At 41.6% G+C, this 20693-nt stretch overlaps 1 protein-coding gene across 9 annotated transcripts in view; it reads right to left on the bottom strand.

The window, feature by feature from the left end:
- CARS2 (cysteinyl-tRNA synthetase 2, mitochondrial) overlaps positions 1–20693 on the bottom strand; it is an 80235-nt gene that overhangs the window by 43079 nt on the left and 16463 nt on the right. For 6 of the 9 annotated variants that reach the window (XM_075590696.1, XM_075590694.1, XM_075590698.1 and 3 more), the window contains 4 exons: positions 18286–18403; positions 4563–4634; positions 3185–3290; positions 2634–2717 (listed from right to left, as the gene is read on the bottom strand). In XM_075590696.1, coding sequence (XP_075446811.1) covers positions 2634–2717; positions 3185–3290; positions 4563–4634; positions 18286–18403 — 380 coding nt within the window. The remainder of the gene's footprint in view (positions 1–2633; positions 2718–3184; positions 3291–4562; positions 4635–18285; positions 18404–20693) is intronic. The other 3 variants (XM_075590701.1, XM_075590700.1, XM_075590702.1) reach the window with 1 other exon arrangement.

The raw sequence follows: 20693 nt of genomic DNA, 5'->3' as shown, positions 1-20693 counted from the left end.
AATGAGCAGTGTGTGTGCAGTGTGAGCAATGAGCAGTGTGTGTGCAGTGTGTGTGCAGTGTGTCAGTGTGTGCAGTGTGAGCAATGAGGAGTGTGTGTGCAGTGTACAGTGTGTGTGCAGTGTGTCAGTGTGTGCAGTGTGAGCAATGAGCAGTGTGTGTGCAGTGTGTCAGTGTGTGCAGTGTGAGCAATGAGCAGTGTGTGTGCAGTGTGCAGTGTGTGTGCAGTGTGGCAGTGTGAGCAATGAGCAGTGTGTGTGCAGTGTGTGTGCAGTGTGTCAGTGTGTGCAGTGTGAGCAATGAGGTGTGTGTGTGCAGTGTGTCAGTGTGTGCAGTGTGAGCAATGAGCAGTGTGTGTGCAGTGTGTCAGTGTGTGCAGTGTGAGCAATGAGCAGTGTGTGTGCAGTGTGTCAGTGTGTGCAGTGTGAGCAATGAGCAGTGTGTGTGCAGTGTGCAGTGTGGCAGTGTGAGCAATGAGCAGTGTGTGTGTGCAATGAGCAGTGTGTGTGCAGTGAGTGTGTGCAGTGTGCAAAAAAAAAATTTTTTTTTTTAAATTTAAAATTTTTTTTTTTTTTTTTTTTTTTTAAACGGGAGCCACGGGAAAACCGCGTTATAACCGAATCGCGGTATAACGAGGCGCGTTATAACGGGGTTTAGCTGTATATATATATACACACATATATATATATATATATATATATATATACACACACATACACACATCAGGTTCTTTATTAGTTTTATGTTCTAATTGAAATTGTCTGTCAAACACCTGGAAAACGTCAGTAAGGGCACTTATAAAATTCGTATAGCCTATTAGAGCTCTGCAGTGCCTACTTTGGACTTCCAGGTAGATCACATGACATACCCCAGAAGAAGTCTTACACAGACGAAACGCATAGGGTGAGAGCCTCTGCAAAGATCTCCCCAAACTAGTCTGCTACAAGGACTGTTTTATTTCCTATCAAATTTGCTGCAAAGCCTTATTCAAGGCTATTTGGTCTGTGTGTCACACCACACATCCATTCAAGTTGACGATAGATAGGTAGATAGATAGATAGATAGATAGATAGATAGATAGATAGATAGATAGATAGATAGATAGATAGATAGATAGATAGATAGATAGATAGATAGATAGATAGATAGATAGATAGATAGATAGATAGATAGATAGATAGATACACACACATTTATTTTCATTTAGTTCATATATTTAAGGTTTGATTACATAAATCCATTATAGATCTGATTGTCATTTTGTATCATGTATAATCATGTTTATTCAGGATGATCCAACTTTTGCTGCTAGTAATTCAGTTTCAAATGATTGAGTATTTTCATCCAATCAGGATATTTTGCATGAGCTATAGATATACATTGTTACCACTCTGGAACACATCCCTGATGAAGTCAGTGCATCAGCTGACGAAACGCAGTCTGGAGGCTTAGCTGACGGGTATTTGCATTCTAATACTACACTGGATTTCACGTTATGGTGGGAAGGGCGAGATTGATTTGAGCATACACTTATGCGCATTAACACTTTCCGGAGTTACAGGACTGTTACATCATATACCTCACTTACCTTAGATTTTCTTGACTTGGTGGTCACTATTGGAACATTCATCTGCTACTATACAGTAGCCTACGCCATCCTGTGTGCCTCAGTTAATATCTGCCCTCTTCACTGAATTACAGCTTATGATTACGTTTAAAAAAAAGTTTTTTAAAAATGCTATTCTACAATTGTTTTTTATCTTCGTAATATATGATTGTATCAGGGAATTTGCTTGCCCTATTTTTTTAAATAAAATAGTCTTATATTTGATACCTACTACATACATTTGCGCTGCGAGTGTGTGCAAATCTATATCTATATATATATATATATATGCAGCTTGCCTATATAGATTTTCCCTAAGATTATGGGAGCAGCCTTCGAGTGATATATTGTATATTTCATTTCAATACAACTTATATATTTTCTGGCAAATTTGCTGACCAGTGTTTTCATTCGATTCCTAATGAGTGCTGGGGACATCTCCGTTTTTGTTGATATATACACATCTAGGTCCAATAAAGAAACATGTAGAAGATAGCCAATGTTTTGGAAACATAAAAATCCCATCATCAGGAAAAATGAGGTAGAGAGCTATATAGCGATACTTTAGAATAACAAAAGAAAACAATTCATGAAATGAAGCGTTTTGCTGCGATATGCTGCCATGCTTTTGGGAAAGCAAGGAAGCACAGAAAACAAACAAAGAAAAGCCCCAATATACAGGTACAGACTAAATAGCTTTTTTGTTCCATATTCAGGAGGTGAATTAACTTGCTTTCTTTTGTTGAATATTACAGTGTGCTATTTGAGATGTCACAGTTTTAGACCCACTACTTGATTTCAAAGTAAAATAAAGATAAAAGCTGCCAGATGATAAATCCCATTTCCCACTTCAGTGTTTAACGATAAGCCCCAGCCGCATTAAAGCAGCACTTGTTTTTTGTATAATTGGACCCGGGGAGTCCCCAGAGCTGGGAAAAATACAGCTCAGTATCGAGGAGCACTAGTTTCAATTACAAATATGAAGATGAGGAGTTTGCTGCTTTACAAATGTCTGGCTGTATAAAATACCTGGTTCGTCGCCTGTGTTCGTTAAAGCCCCAGAGAATTTCCCATATTTTCCTCCTATGGACTGGACATCAAAATAAACATTTCCTGTTAAAGAAAATAAACAATAATAAACCATGGTTCAATCTTTCATTCATAACATGCTAAAAAAAAAAAAAAAACATTCGATAACTACAGACCCTGCAAAAAAAAAAAAAAAAAAAAAAAAACACACACACACACACACACACACACACACGTTAATACAGAACCCCAAATTTCCTATTTTTGTAACACCCAAACATATGAAAACTGTTAAACCCCAAATCTAAATATTATATATACTTTAGCAACGCTAATTTTGTTTATATTATCATTTCAAACCTATTCCCCATCTAGTATTTTTGGGAAATTGTGCATGTTTTATGAATGATTGTATTCGTACAGTCTTTCAACGCCTAAAAAAATATATATGTTTTTGCAAAGTTTATTCAACAGCCAACATATGATTTTCAAAGAGACATGATATATTAACAGGAGTATAGCACGGTGCTCTGCAGGTTAGCAAACCTTACCTTGCGGTGTAGCGTAGGCATGGCCATTGGCAATAATTTGCTCTATGAAGGACACTATCTGCGGAATGTTTTCAGTCACTCTCATATAAACTGTGGGAGGAAGCACCTTCAGAAGAGAAAGATTAGACGCACACCATATAAAACAGTGGGACTTTTGTGACCTGTTCCACAATCATATGTTGCAATCAAAATGTGTCACTTTTAAAAATGAACCCATAGAGAACCAGATTAATGAAATCACCTTCCCTGTCAGAGGATCTACTGTATGAGAGAGTAACTACTGTACACATTCAGTAAGATAACAAAAAGCAGACGGGAACACTAATTCCTACATTTGAATTTGGAGTATTTACAAACATTTGCAAGGCAGCTTTCAAAAATCATTTATAAGTATTGTGCTGTACTGTTTTTAAGGCACCAATGACCAAGACTTAACCAATTAATTGTATCACTGCTATTAGTTCACTTTGGTTCTACATAATATTCCACCTGTACATCCTTTTTACGTTCTCTATTCTATATCTATCGAAGTGGCTTTTTGGGCAGTTTTCTGTTGAAAATGCCTATTGAGTTCAACAGGGATTATTGGCTAAATATGTCCCAAACTGCCCCTTTGATGGATATAGAATTATGCCCAAAGTGTTAGATATGGTTTTAAATATGGAAAAACAAAGAACAATTCCTGCACTCCTACCAATTGGGCTAAAATATACTGGTGACTTCTTTACATTAAGAACCTAAGTCTGTGTAACAAAGGAGTCATTTTGTTGCATCTTTTGATCAAAACATGATTCAAGCCGCCAACCTCATCAAGGAAAACTCTGTTAGCCGGTACCTACACTAAATATATGCAATTTCTTATTGTCCTATGGACTCAACTTTGTGAAGTATGTGAAAGTGCACTGAATGGGGTTAAATAAATTAAGCATATGCTTATTTGTGATTTAGTGAAATTAAAAGCTGGCCAATTTATGCTAATTGGAGAATTGGTAAGGAGCATGTTTTGATCAAAAGATGCAACCAAATGACTCCTTTGTTACACAGACTTAGGTTCTAAATGTAAACACGGCACTATTATATTTAAGCCCAATTGGTCGGGGCGCAGGATCTGTTCTTTGTTTTCCATAGATAAGGCCAACCCTTTTAGCAGCTGCATACGTCACAAAGGAAGGAGAGCGCAGGTAATTTGTACAGTATTTGTTTTCCACGGTTTTTAAAAATGTTTACCTCCACCACACTCTCAAAACCTCTGAAAACACACAATACTGAGCAATAATGTGGAAAGTTTTTTTGTGTGGCCCTCGTAGTGTTTCCTGCAATCTGAGTGCTACCAATTTCTATTATATACATCCTAGAGCCCATCAATAAACTTTGGTACCTTCAATGCCGCCATGTCTTGTTTAAAGTCCTGTTCATAAGCACGAGCAAGGGCCACTGGGGATATATTTAGCTGCAACCAAAACAAAAGGCAGTGATAATATTTGATCAGGAATTGAAGCAGACCTGAGAATTAGCCATAAATTACTTTCCAAAAATAAACAATATTTAACCTTTTTAAAACTTATTTCTAGAGAGTGAGTGGCTCAGTGAGTAACGACACTGACTGGCACTGAGTTTGAAGCAAGGGAACCTGGTTCAATTCCCGGTGTAGGCTCCTTGTGACCTTGGGTAAGTCACTTTATCTCCCTGTGCCTCAGGCACCAAAAACAGATGGTAAATTCTACAGGGTAGGAACTGTATGTGCAAAATGTCTCTATAAAGCTCTATGTAAAACTAGCAGCACTATACAAGAACTATTATTATTTCTACTATAAAATACATCAGACAGATGATTATATTGCAAGCTGTGCCTTGCTCAGAGCTAGTAGCATCAGTGGCTGCGCTCAGTACAACTAAATGTACAGTATTGTGAGTCTGTGCGCTGACCATGGAAATGTTAGGACTTTCCACAATATTAGGATTTTCTATAATATTAGGATTTTCTATGTCATTTTGAAATTGGGATTGCATAGGTTCAGAACGTGATTTGTCCCACCGAGTAGCGACATATTTACAAAAAAATAAACAAAGTGTATGGCCACTAGGTGCAGGCTGTAATGCAAGTACAGATTATTTATTTGATCAAATATTTTACCAGGAGCGTTGCCTCTTGTTTTCAAGTATGTCCTGGGCACAAAATAATAAGTAGACAACATTACAAGTTACAGTTACAAACATGTTTAGAATAGGAAACAGCCGAAGTCTTCGTTCCAGAAGTCGGGTGATCGGTGAGAGATGGAAGAGCGACCAGATTCTTTATTGAACCTTGGAACCAAAAGCAGGTTTCTGGAGGCAGATCTAAGGAGATAAGTGCTGTGTATGGTTGGGGTGAGAAAGCTGCTCAGATAATTTGGTAACTTGTCCAGATAGTATTTGAATGTAAGATAGGAAAAATGTACTCGAGCGATAGCCAGGCTAGTCCAATTAACATATCACAATGGTGGCTGTTGAAGTTATGTAAGACAACATAGCATATTGAGTTGTAAGTAGGGTTCCCATCCGGAGACTATGGGTTTTGGCCACGTATTTCCGGGCTATGGGTTTACCTAGTAAACCTCCGTGTGGTGTCAGTGCAGTCTCCAGGCATCTTCGGCGTTCTCCCAGCCTCTCCTCCTGCAACTACTGCCAAAATAACTGCGCAATGTCAAATGGTGCCACGTTGCCATGCCAACGGGAATGCTATGATGCATAGGCGCCCCGTTGCCATGGCAACTTGACGCTGCATGACATCATGCTATCACGTGGCGTCTCATTGTCATGGCAATGCGGCGCCGTGCAGCCATATTGGAGAGCGTTTCAGGGGGAGATGCCGGGAGGGCGTTGCTGAAGGCAAGTGCAAAAACATTTTTTTTTTAATCTCTGGGCTGTTCTTCAGTAGAAGGTGGCAACCCTCGTTGTAAAGAATGCAAGTTCGCGGAGGTGAATTTGGGGTGCTGTACCATACACTATATCACCATAGTCAATAATTGGCATTAGCATCTGCTATGCAATGTGGTTTCTGACCAAGGGACTATAAATGCTGCCGGTTTGGAACAGATTATACATGTCAATATGCCAACCAAATATTAGATGGAAGTCTGGCCTTATAACGAAATATTTACAGTAAGTAACTAAGGCAAGATTAGTGTTTAGAGTTGTTTTTGATCAGTAGCTCTGTAATGAGAAGCTTTAGAAATTGTTTAGAATTGTTTTTAGTGATCTAGTTCGACCTTTGTAAAATAATATTGCAGCATATTTTGAAAGTCGGACAGGCTGAGACTACGTGCATATAGGATAGTATAAGTGCAGAGACGTTGTCTTACAAAACGGTGAGCAGGTCATTTATAAAGATAGAAAAAAGTAAGGGCCCCAGAATAAAGCCATGGGGGACACCACTGGTAATCTCAACGACGGCCGCGTCCTTGCAGGGTCCCTGCAGCCCTCCTTCCGAATCGCAGCATCAAATGACGCCGCGGATGTCAACAATGTTACGTCGCACTGCGCCGCGTTGCCATGGTAATGCAACATCATGACATCCTTCGATGTCGCGCCGTCACGTTGCCGTAAGGGGGCCCGGTGTGGGACAGAGAGAGGAAGAGACCTGCAGGTGGGGAGAGCCGGGTCCCGGCTTCAACTGCTTTGTCCGGCCGCCGGGTCCACCACCGGGCCCAGGACCCTTGTCCTGGCTGCCCCCTTCTGTCGGCGGCCCTGTAGCTACCACTTCATGGGCTCCTGCAGTGCCAGACCTCATGACATAGTAGCTATGTCCATGGGCACCCAAATGGTTGAACATATCACTGCCAATAGCTCATTAAATGTGAAATCCGGCACATCCCAAAATTGATATTTACCTTGAAATGGCCATAGCCTATGCTTAAAAATAGGCAACAACAAATATAGCTATAATATATAAGGAAGGCAAGGACCTGCTAAGCTGTAGTAGTTACAAGCAATATCCCTTCAAAAACACAGATTTCAGAATCTATAGTAACATTCTGGCCAACAGATAAACCCGATTCTACCCAGATGAATATACATTGACCAGATGGGATTCATCAACATATAACAGCATTCATAATAATCATCTGTTCCTTAGCAGGTCTTAAAATTAGGTAAATACAACCTCAGATGAACAACAACACATGACATATTACACTGTGTCATGATTAATTTAACAAAAATAAAGCCCAAATGGAGAAGCTGTGTGTGAAAAACTAAGTACACACTTACTGCTTCCATAGGAATTAAGACGCTAAGTAGCAGACAGGTGCTGTTAATCAAATGACCTTGATTAATTGATCATCAGCAAGTGTGACCACCTCTATAAAAACCGACTTTTTAGCAGTTTGCTGGTCTGGAGCATTCAGGTGTGTTAACACAATGCCAAGGAGGAAAGACATCAGCAATTATCTTAGGGAAGCAATTGTTGCTGCCCATCAATCTGGGAAGGGTTATAAGGCCATTTCTAAACAATTTAAAGACCATCATTCTACAGTGAGAAAGATTATTCAAAAGTGGAAAACATTCAAGACGAGACCAAAGTGGAGATGTTTGGCCATAATGCACAGCGCCACTGTAAGAGGACATGTGCAGAAGTACGCAATGGAGACTGTTTTAAGGTGAAATTAAAATAAGGCTTTATTGTGCCTGTCGCTTTAAACACAGCAAAACATATGAAAAATAGTGAGCCAAACAAACCCTGCTCCACTTTGGCGTATACCAGTATGTATACTTGTATTCCAGCCCTATTTAACTGGGTGGCTACCCAAGCTATTCATCAGCCCAAGTCATATAGATATATTTATAAATACAGATATAGATAACAGTCCAATAAGAAAAGTCTCATCTGTTTGCTGGGTTGCTGCCTTTTCTCCAGATATATCAGCATCCAGGTTTTGAAGTCTTATTTGTCAGCTGGGTTGTATCTTGCAAGCTCCAGACATCTGTGTTCCCTCGGTCAGTCTCACCTGTGAGACTCAGGAACCTCTGCTCTATCTGTTTCCTGGTTCAGCTCACGTGTGGTGAGCTCAGGAAGAATCTCCCCTTCCTGTCTCAGAGGCAGGCTTTTTCTGACACCTGTAATCAGCCAGGTGGTGTTGGTTAATTGTCTACCAGCAGTTAACCACCACACTGCTGGATTAGAGGCACATTTTTGAATAGGGATAAGTCCCCTGTTACAGCCACGCTTGGCAAAAACCAAAACAGCATATCAGCACAAACACCTCATACCAACTGTCAAGCACGGTGGTGGAGAGGTGATTATTTGGGCTTGTTTTGCAGCCACAGGACCTGGGAACCTTGCAGTCATTGAGTCGACCATGAACGCCTCTGTATACCAAAGTATTCGAGAGTCAAATGTGAGGCCATCTGTCCGACAGCTAAAGCTTGGCCGAAATTGGGTTATGCAACAGGACAATGATCCCAAGCACATCAGCAAATCTACAACAGAATGTCTGAACAAGAAAAGAATCAAGGTGATGCAATGGCCCAGTCAAAGTCCAGACCTCAACCCGATTCAAATGCTGTGGTGGGACCTTAAGAGAGCTGTGCATAAACAAATGCCCACAAACCTCAATGAACTGAAGCAACATTGTAAAGAAGAGTGGGCCAAAATTCCTCCACAACGATTTGAGAAACTGGTAAAGTCATACAGAAAACGATTACTTCAAGTTATTGCTGCTAAAGGTGGTTCTACAAGCTATTGAATCATAAGGTATACTTAGTTTTCACACATGGCTTCTCCATTTTGGCTTTATTTTTGTTAAATAAATCATGACATGGTGTAATATGGTGTAATATGTCATGTGTTGTTGTTCATCTGAAGTTGTATTTACCCAATTTTAAGACATGCTAAGGAACAGATGATTGTTATTATGTCCTGATATGTAAAATCATGGAATTCAAAGAGGGTGTACTTTCTTTTTCACACAACTGTAAATAAACAAACGAATGCTAGATTACTGAGCTTTGACACAGAGAAAGCGTTAAATAGGATAAATTGGACCTTTCCAAACAGAACAAAGGAGGCTTTTGGCTTCATGGGTTCATATCTTAAAGGGGTATGAGCCTTATATAGCACCCCAACAACAACCCTGAATTCCCCCCAGTTATTTTCAGATGTAATGGAACTACACAAGGATGCCCCCTTTCTCCTTTGCTCTCTCAATAGAGCCACTAGTCACTTCAATTAGGTAAAAGCCAACTATCCAGGGCATCAGCATAGGTAGAGAATATAAACTTTTGTTATTTGCAGACAAAGTTATCCTAACTATAGCTAATCTGCTAGTGTCCCTCACTACTTTGAGGATATAAAATAAAGACAAATCCAAAGATCTAAATCTAACCCTACCCCCACACAAAGTAAAACTGTTGCAATCAAATTTTAATTACAGATGGAGAGTCCCACCTAAAATATCTCAGAATATGTATCGCTAAAGATAACGGCTCATTATATAAATGTAACCATCTTGCTTTATTTACTCAAATAAAAAAAAAGACCTCCCAACTTGGAATAAATTCATATATCTTGGCTGGATCGTATAATTTCGGTAAAGATGAACATGCTTCCAAGGCCATTGTACCATTTCAAAAACCTCCCAGTGGCAATTCCAAACAAAGAATGAAAAAGATATCTAAAACAAGATAATTCCGTTTATTTGGTAAGGCAAGAAACCAAAAGGTAGCTAGATCAGTCTTGTTGGCTCTGAAAACCGGAGGGGGATTAGCGATCCCAGATATCAAGAGGTACTATTTAGCTTCCCAGCTTCAACACAGCGTACTACAATTCACCACCACATTTATTTGGCTATGCAGATATAGAAACTCAAAATAACAAGCCTGCATCATTAATTTAATCATTATGATGAGAAAAGATTAAAGGGTTCAAATCAGCAGGCCTCGTCGAGTGTAATTAACGTTACATAAAACATTTGGAACTCCGCTCATTTTAAATGTATGTCGCTTTCTTCACCTTCATAGCTCATTCCTATATTTGATCATTCAAATTTCCGCTCAGGTGGCAATATTAGAACGTTCGATATCTGGAAATATAAAAGTAATCATAGATACTGGCGATCTGGTATTCAAAGGAAAGCTATTACAATTCGATGAGATCTGTTTCAAGTACAATCTAAGTCAGAAGTGTTCAAATTAGGCAACACCGCCATATTGATCATCCAATGCTGAATTAACAAACAATTATAGTTGAAAAACTATGGAAGAATAGGACATACCAGAAAGGCAAAATTACTATCATCTATCAAGAAGTAGCCTTGATTAGGGATCACCCTAGTCATACCTATATGACGAAATGGTCTCAGGAATTTTAGGCCTGACAAAGCTGGATATTTCAAATGACGACTGGATTGATAGATGGGATTGTGCCTCCAAGATTTCTATATGTACGACAACAAAAGAGAATATCCATAAAATAATATGTTGTTGGTATTTAACTCCCAAAATATTAAGCCAAATTTATCCGGGAACCACAAATCAGTGATGGAGGGAATGTGCGCAAGTGAAGATCTAGCCCACATATGTTGTACTGCCCTGAGGTTCAAAAGTATTGGGCAATGATGCAAGAAATTGTTAAAATTACCGTCCCGCTTAGCCCACTTATAATGGTGTTATCTAAACTAATGGAAGCTCTAACCCTCCACTTCGTAAACTAGTGTCCCATATACCAACGGCTGCTAGATGCTTGATCTCAGCAAACTGGAAGTCATTAGACCCTCTCAAAAAAAAAGATGGTGCTGCAGAAAATTGATGAAGCTGTGCTGATGGAAAAATGTACTTTTCTTAAAGCAGCAGTCCAAGACGTTTCTTCCCCCCATTTAATATGTGCATCAATACAAATCACACAGTGATAAGTAGTTAGCTAAGTTGCAGATCGATCGGCGATGATTCGGCTTTGGGGTTCACTAAAAGGCTGTCAGTGCAGCAGAAGAGGACCAAAGATGCAGAGCTCTGTGGGGAAGATCATGTGACCAGGAAGTCACTAGATACAATTGGTGCACTGCTAGAGAGAGGGCAGGGCTCAAAAAGTGGCGTGCCAGAGCCTGTTTCAGAAGAGGAAGGGGGTGTGACTTTGTAAATGGTTGCTATAGAAACAAAAATGCTTGTTACATTATAATACATTAAAAATGTCATTTAGAGTGGATTTAAAAAATAATGCAACAAGTATTTCTCATAGTACAGAACTGAATATATATATATAAATAAATAAAACACACATGTTGGATATTGCTTGGCCTGCAGCTTTAAACAGTGTTAAAAATGTAAGTGTGAGAACCGTGGATCAACAGAACAGAAATAATGACTAGGATATTCTTTTTTTTTTGCTGCTTCAGCTCTTATTATAAAGTATATCTGGCATAGTGTTAAAAGGTCTATTGAACCAAAGGGATATCACAGGTATCAAAAGTGTGCAAATGATGTTGTCTGCTTCATATGATTTTGGCTTTTACAAAGAATATTAACTGGTGGTCTTTCTTTCCTCCCCCCCCCAGCCTCCCCTCTTTAATGTTCTGTAACCCCAACACCTTTAACATGTCAATAAAACAAGATAAAAAAATAAATATAACTATGTTTAACTATAGGTAAATACCAAATGAGAGATACCACTGGGTGTCTCTTCTGTCAGGCATGTTACCGAAACAAAAACGGAGTATTTGATTTTAAAACAGCAGTCCGCACTGTACGCCATTTTTGCATGTTGCAAAATACTTACTTTACTTACTTGCCCTTTTCAAGGCTATTTTTATTTTGTAAAAACTGATGTTTATTTCTGGAGATAAGAGTTTGAAATATTACATGCCCGGGAGGATAACATGGAGCTGCTCAGGGCCTTTTAAAAGTTGCCATGGTAACCTCAGAAGCTAGAGATTTAAGCAAATCGTGATTTTTAGCACTAGAAAAATATTTCAAGAATAAAAAATGTTTTTTAAAAAAAGAGCAGAGAAGAGCAGGACATGCTCAGGGGCAACGTACTATCACATATGGGTAACTCCCTATAGGCTTCTGGGGGTGATTGTAGCTTGATGGTGTTCAGATTGATGCACATGATCAGATTACAGACCTGACCCCTCTGCCTTTGGTACACCCTGTGATTAATTGTATGCAATTGTTTAGTAAAGTATACAAGGTAAAACAGTATTCTCCTACCAATCTCATATTTAACAGGAGTCTCCTTTGAAATAAAAATGAACATTGGCCAATAGTGTGATGATAGATAGATAGATAGATAAGATAGATAAGATAGATAAGATAGATAAGATAGATAAGATAGATAAGATAGATACACACACACACACACACACACACACACACACACACACACACACACACACACACACACAAACACACCTTTTTAGGAACCCAGATAAAGGTGTATAAGTTCGTCAGCAATCACTTTTCTCTAACTTTGTTGGAAATGTAACACTGGCTGTACACATTGTATATTACCGTAACCGGTTGTATCTAAGTTGATATAAAGACACAATGCTACACACTATGTTAGTTAAACCCCAAGATGGTAATCAAATGTGGGGAATAAAAACCAAGGGGCTTCGGGCAGAAATGTGCCCTTCCCCTACCTAGGACCGTCCGGTCACATGTGCTAGCGGTGAAACCGAAAAGATCCCTTGACACAGAAACCAACAGCATCAGTATGTGGTATAACTGGTGCTGGAATTGCAACTCTGATATATAATGGGAGCACATATAGGTGAGATGTAAACAGATAATAGGGGGTGTAATAGCAGAAACCTGAAGGAATCGATTAGTGGAACACCCTAGTTTTGCCACAGTGAGTAAGGCTGCGTCCCCGCTGGCGCTGACCGCGCTCATGCTCGAGAGCGGTGACGTCACCAGCTCCCCAAGAATGAGTGCCGGGTGTCCTGTCTATTTTGCAAGTGCGTGCGGGGGGCATGTTGAGCGCGCTTCAAACTCTCTTTTTTGTGTCCCCAAGCGCCAAGCTTGGGAGAGCGTGCATTCCTGCGCACGAGCACACCGTGTAAGCGGGACAATTTAAAATGCAGGAACTAAACTCGGCAACTGCCATGCGCTCAGCGCTAGCATGGACGCAGCCTAAGTATAATAAAGAACAGGAACTCCCGACAACAAAAACAAACTGAAAAGTACTTAGCCGGTTCCCATTTATGCAGACACACGATTCAGCTGAACAAAGGAGTAAGCTGGTTCGCGTTTATCTGGAAGCGCGGTTCATCTTGGCAAAAGGGTTAGCCGGTTCCCATCAGTGTGGAGCTCCCATTCAGATGAGCAAATGGGTTGAAACCACAGACAGGCTGTGCAGAAGTCCCGGGTGTGGGTGGACTCTCAGAGAGGACATACACTAGAGCCGCTCTGACATATGTTTCACTGGTACGATGCTTCTTCCGGGGCCTTGAAGAGAGGAGAGCTCATACAGGTATTTAAACCTGAGCCTCCAAGATTGTCCTGGAACTAGATACCATATTCCTCTGTCTCTCCTTTAGTTTATGGGATCCATTTCTCCCTTGTTTAATTGCCTGTCAGTTTCCCCTGTCCCAGCAGCCACGCTACATGTAAAATGCAACATTATTGCTACATGTTGTAGTTCCCTCAGACATTCTGTGAGTTGCCATAGCAGCCCCAGCCTTTCTCTCCAGAATGGGCTAGTCTGCCCCCCCCCCCCTTCTGTTTGTTTTAGATAGTCTGTCCCAAGGCTATTCCCTTACCCACACTGCTCCTCACTTCCTTTTCTACCCTAGATCACAGTGAGTACAGTCCTGTCTGCATCCACCCCTGGTAAGGCCTTTCTCTCTTACCATAGTCTAACTTCATAGAAGCATCCCACATAGAGAAGCACTCTCTGTCTACACTACACCTACAAGTTCCTGTGTTTTCTACTCCTGCAATAAAGTTAAGAAAGATATTAAGGACTTGTCATGCTTTGGAAGAGGGAAGACATGAGTTAAAGCTAACTGAAGCTATTCATACCTCAACACGTGACCCTAGCTTCAGGATAAAGATGTTAACCAATATAAAGCAGGCAGCGGAAGATTAAGAACAACTGGTCATGCATCACAGCATTGGGTCTGATTATAACATTGAGCAGAATTAACATATAGTGGTTCATACACACACATACTTAGGGAAATATAACACAAGAATAACTTGAAGACATCAAAATAAATTGTATGATAGATAACAGAGACTCACAAACTAAAAGGACATACTGTAAGGGCCTGATTATGTGTTTTAACAATTGTATGTTCCGATAAGACACACAGTTCTATTCATCTGGTCAGTCTGTGTCACTTTCGGTGTAAGGAGTGAGTCACGTGTTCTACGATTGCTGATATTCTGTCCACGTCTGATCATAGACTTGCTATAGCCTCTGGCCTGGAAGCGAGAACACATTTCATTAGATCTCCTTTCAAAAATAGACCGTGTAGAGAAATTCCTTTTTAATCTTAGAAACTCTGATATTGGAATTCCTCCTCTCTTCAAGCCCCCGGAAGAAGCATCGTACCAGTGACACATATGTTTACATCACACCTATATGTGCTCCCATTATATATCACAGAATTGCAATTCCAGCACCAGTTATACCACATACTGATGCTGTTGGTTTCTGTGTCAATGGATCTTTTCAGTTTCACTGCTAGCACATGTGACCGGACGGTATACAGTAGGTAGGGGAAGGGCACATTTCTGCCCGAACACCCTTGGTCTTTATTCTCCACATTTGATTACCATCTCCGGGTTTAACCAACATAGTGTGTAACATTGTATCAACTTAGATCCAACCAGTATAGTGTTTATAGAGGGTGTTTTTTTTTTTTACTCTGTCTCGCAGGGACTGTTTTAATTAATGCTTTCATAGACATTGTTTAATACATTTTATTCTTATTATGCTTGAGTGCTTCAGAGGGATTCTTACAGTAGTTATATATTTCCCTTCCCTTAGTATGTATATGTATCCATGGCTGGGCCAGCTACCTTTCTGCCTTCCCTGTCATGTAAGTTCTAGTAAGATCCAGACCGTGACAGGCAATCCTGTTGGGTTTCCCCCCCCCTCCTGCAGTCTCTGTGAGTGGCAGAAGTGGAGATGACCTGGGAGTCTGCATGTGTCCAATAAGGATGCAAATCCTGTGCCCTCCCCTTTTGCACCAAAGAGGAGGTGTCCTAAATTATAAAGATGAACCCAGCCCTCACAGGGTAGGGTTCAGGTATTCCCTCTTCCCCTTCAAGGGATGAGGACGTAAGCCAAGTCTCCTCCCGGCTGGGAGGAAGACATTTGCTCAGTCCCTCGTGGGCTGGGTGTATTCCACTACTCTAGTGAGGCCTCATTACCAGCAGGCCTGTACCATCCAGGAGCCTGGAAGCTATCCTGACAACTGATTGCAATCACTGTAAGAACATCATGCAGTGGCTGCAGAATAAAGACCATCCCTTTTTATATATCTGTCTGAGGCGCAATCTATTGGCCAGATATATGGGGATAAAAAACTGTCATGGTGGGGATTGCCTTAATTTCTACTGACATACAGGCATACCCCGGTTTAAGGACACTCACTTTAAGTACACTCGCGAGTAAGTACATATCGCTCAATAGGCAAACGGCAGCTCACGCATGCGCCTGTCAGCACGTCCTGAACAGCAATACCAGCTCCCTACCTGTACCGAAACTGTGCGCAAGCGGGGAGACTAAAGTGCCTGTTACACATGCGTTATTTACATCAGTTATGCACGTATATGACGATTGCAGTACAGTACATGCATCAATAAGTGGGGAAAAGGTAGTGCTTCACTTTAAGTACATTTTCGCTTTACATACATGCTCCGGTCCCATTGCGTACGTTAATGTGGGGTATGCCTGTATACACAATATATATATATATATATATATATATATATATATATATATATATATATATATATATATATATATATATATCATACCTGCAACCGACTAATTGAATATAGAGATATAGAGATATATACACACACACTACAGTATCTCTCTAAGCGCCTTCTCTATTTTACTTAACCCCTTTGTTGGCAGAGTAAAGGATGCGCTTCTATCAGTGAAAGAGGTCAAATCGGAATTTTATAGTCACGATTATTAAATGACGACTTATGGTTGATTTCTAGCATTTTAATAGATACTCAATCAGTTCCCTGTTGACACGTTTTGTTTTCATGTTAGAATGCTACATTTCAATCCCACCTCAGCCCATTTTTATACCAAATGTAGCCTACACTACAAATACAGTATATGTATACAATACAGAATTAATCTTCTCCACCTATTACATGGTGCGATAAGGAATAAGAGACAATGTCCCTGATCTGCCTGGCAACGACAGGAGATATGGGATTGGATAAGAAGAAAACCAAATAGAATGTTGAAACAAACATTTGAGAGAGAGACAGGGACTCCGAGATCGGGAGTGCCAGCCTGAGGCAGGGACTCCGAGATCGGGAGTGCCAGCCTGAGGCAGGGACTCCGAGATCGGGAGTGCCAGCCTGAGGCAGGGACTCCGAGATCGGGAGTGCCAGCCTGAGGCAGGGACTCCGAGATCGGGAGTGCCAGCCTGAGGCAGGGACTCCGAGATCGGGAGTGCCAGCCTGAGGCAGGGACTCCGAGATCGGGAGTGCCAGCCTGAGGCAGGGACTCCGAGATCGGGAGTGCCAGCCTGAGACAGGGACTCCGAGATCGGGAGTGCCAGCCTGAGACAGGGACTCCGAGATCGGGAGTGCCAGCCTGAGACAGGGACTCCGAGATCGGGAGTGCCAGCCTGAGACAGGGACTCCGAGATCGGGAGTGCCAGCCTGAGACAGGGACTCCGAGATCGGGAGTGCCAGCCTGAGACAGGGACTCCGAGATCGGGAGTGCCAGCCTGAGACAGGGACTCCGAGATCGGGAGTGCCAGCCTGAGACAGGGACTCCGAGATCGGGAGTGCCAGCCTGAGACAGGGACTCCGAGATCGGGAGTGCCAGCCTGAGACAGGGACTCCGAGATCGGGAGTGCCAGCCTGAGACAGGGACTCCGAGATCGGGAGTGCCAGCCTGAGACAGGGACTCCGAGATCGGGAGTGCCAGCCTGAGACAGGGACTCCGAGATCGGGAGTGCCAGCCTGAGACAGGGACTCCGAGATCGGGAGTGCCAGCCTGAGACAGGGACTCCGAGATCGGGAGTGCCAGCCTGAGACAGGGACTCCGAGATCGGGAGTGCCAGCCTGAGACAGGGACTCCGAGATCGGGAGTGCCAGCCTGAGACAGGGACTCCGAGATCGGGAGTGCCAGCCTGAGACAGGGACTCCGAGATCGGGAGTGCCAGCCTGAGACAGGGACTCCGAGATCGGGAGTGCCAGCCTGAGACAGGGACTCCGAGATCGGGAGTGCCAGCCTGAGAGGCACACAGAGAGAAAGCCCAGGTGACAGTGAGGCAAGCCTGACACTTACATATGGTGAAACCGGAGGCTTGCAAGAGACTGCTACCAAGGAGAGTGAAAGTGAGAGACAGCTGCAGAAGCACATCTCCTACACACAAAGAGAATTAATCCTATCCTTCAGTATGTGGGGTAACCTGTCAGCGTTCTGCTCTGTGCCCATTATTATCGTTTATTTATAAAGTGCCCACATATTCTGCAGTGTGGTACAATGGGCGTAACAGAGGGATATACATGAATCACATACCAAATAAGGACAAACAAGCACAGACTGATACACAAGGTAATGAGGGCCCTGCTCCTGAAAGCTTACCAGTCCTCTCTGTCTGTATGACACCATTAGAGTACAGGTATGGGCAAAGACTACATATATGGGTTGCAGTAGCCAAGGTAATTGTGTAATTCTGCTCATAGATTACTGATCCAAAGAAACTTCATGTAAAGATAATCTAGTTTAGCAGGGAAGTAACTACATAAAATAGCTGATCATTCATATCATGAAAATATAGCCCTACAAACCTCAGCTCCTCTCCTTATTACATCCAGCGGTTTCTTGACTTTATATGAAACGTTGTGATGTAATAAAGCACATAGCTTAACTACGCAGGAATATCTGTCAGCTGTTTCATGTGATGTGCTTTTACCTCATTGGCTCTCCAGATTATTTTATCATCGATGTCCGTGATCACCATCACGGTGACAACATCAATCCCGAAAACTTTAGTCAGAATCCTACGAATTGTGTCAAATCGAACGTAAGAACTGAAAGAGGATAAATAAAAATGCAGTGATTTGTTATCTAATTTTAGGACCATTCACATAGTAAAGCCGAGGTCCCACTTTGCAAAATATATTTACTTTAACATTGAATAACTTCACTACCATTTTAACCAGACTTTTGTAAGATTATTATATGCTGGCAATCCAAGAAAATGTAAAACCACAAGCTCAACTGCAAAAAGTGCAATAAGAAATTACACAGAATAATGATTATACATGGCGGTAGTGTTGTGAGTTAGAGACCCTTACTTACCAGAGGAAACAATACAGCAACAATTTGCACAGCTGCAAATATAACTGTATGCTGAACTTTCTTCTAACTCTCTACTTGAGACATTGCAGACTGGATTCCATCCTAACCACTTCACTGTGACTGCCTCAAAAAAAGTCTCTAAATACCTACCCAAGGCCAAATCTCAAGATTTGAGATACTCATTACCTACAGATGCTGCGGCCGTTATTGAAACACTTCACGCGGTGCATACCTCGGAATACCCATGTCATTTATTCCAACCGTACCGCCTTTAGACGCGAGTGCAGAAAATGGCATTTTAGTGTTCTGGCTTTTAAACACTTGAAATTGTCACAGTAGCACAGTACTGTACACATTACAATTCATGCAATTCATTAATTTCGTTGCATTTAATTGAACACAATCCATGAAATTCAAACAAAGCAACCGCGATAAACACGTGTGCCTGGGGCGATTGGCGGCATTAATGCTGCGTGGAATACAGCAGCGCACACGAAAACGGCGACGTGATTTGTTCGAATAACGGCCCGCTGCCTATTATTTTGGACCTTTCTTTTGCTTTTAAGGCTGCAGTTCAAGCAATATCCTGTGTTTTATTTTTTTTTTAAATAAATCAGTTGTGTACTATGAGAAAATACTTTTTTTTTTTTTTTCCAAAAAATATGCTAAAAGTCAAGATATTTTGAATGTATTCTAATGTAACAAGCATTTTTGTTTCTGTAGCAACCATTACAAAGTCACATCCCCTTCCTCTTCTGAAACAAGCTCTGGGTCTTGAACCGAGCCCTGCCCTCTCTCTAGCAGTGACCCAAATTGTATCTAGTGACTGCCTGGTCACATGATCTTCCTGTACCCAAGAACTTTACATCTTGGGTACACATCTGCTGCAGACAGAGATTTAATGAAACCCTGAGCTGAATCTTCGCCGATTGATCGCAGGAGAACGGATCGATTGGCAATTTAGCTAATTGGTTATCAGTTTGCAGATTGTATTGATGCACATATTGAATGGAATTTTTTTTTTAAGGGCAGCTTGAACTGCAGCTTTAAAACGGTTGATCATCCACTCCTTTTCAACACCCTCCATTCTATTGGCCTCCGTGACACTGCCCTTTCCTGGTTTACAGCTTACAAGTCTGACTGCACTTTGTGTTCCTGTTGCTGGAACATCCTCCTGACTCCCACTCACAGGTGGTGTGCCCCATGGCACTGTTCTAGGACCTCTACTCTTCTCCTTTTACACCTCTTCCTTTGGTAAACCAATAGTTATTTGTTTTTCACCTCTATGCTGATACCCAAATCAGGTGCAGGTAGGCACAAATTCCCCTGCGGACGGCCAAAGGACTGCCCCCGGAGCGTCCCTGGAGGCACATATAAACAAAGGCTGCATCTGTATATTCACTACCTATTTTGTAAACACATTTACATCCACACAGATGGTAGTCAATTGGCACTGACCTCACTTTTCTGTGTGTGATATATGTACATACATACAACACAGACACATGTATGTACATACATACACACGTGTATGTGTTTGTTTATGTATGTAGTGCTCGCTCCCTTTCTAACAAGTTCCTCTGTGCACGACTTCTTTTTCTCTCATTCGCTGCTCCTCTTTGCTATAACGGACACTTGGCTCACTCAGCCTGACTCTGCTGTTGAAGCTGCCGTCTCTTAGATATCAAATCTTCTCTCTCGTTGACTCCCTACTCAGACCACCCTCGGCTGCCTGTTTTTCCTCCATCTCACCTCAGGACTTTGCCGACTATTTCAAGGAAAAGGTGGAAACTATACGTCAGGCCATCCCTTCTGTATCCTCTTCCCATCCTACACCTCTTCCTAACTCTCCTCCTGCATTCCTTGACTCATTAGGCTGTCAGAGGAGGATGTATCGTTGCCGATCTCTTCTCCCTTTACCACCTGCCCTCTTGACCCCATTCCCTCCCATCTCCTAAAACCTCTTTCTCCTACAATAATCCCTACCTTCACACACATTTTTAACTCATCCCTCTACTC

The sequence above is a fragment of the Ascaphus truei genome, chromosome 3 (genome assembly GCF_040206685.1).
Source record: "Ascaphus truei isolate aAscTru1 chromosome 3, aAscTru1.hap1, whole genome shotgun sequence".
NCBI lineage: Eukaryota > Metazoa > Chordata > Amphibia > Anura > Ascaphidae > Ascaphus > Ascaphus truei.
This window is presented reverse-complemented; position numbering and strand designations above follow the sequence as displayed.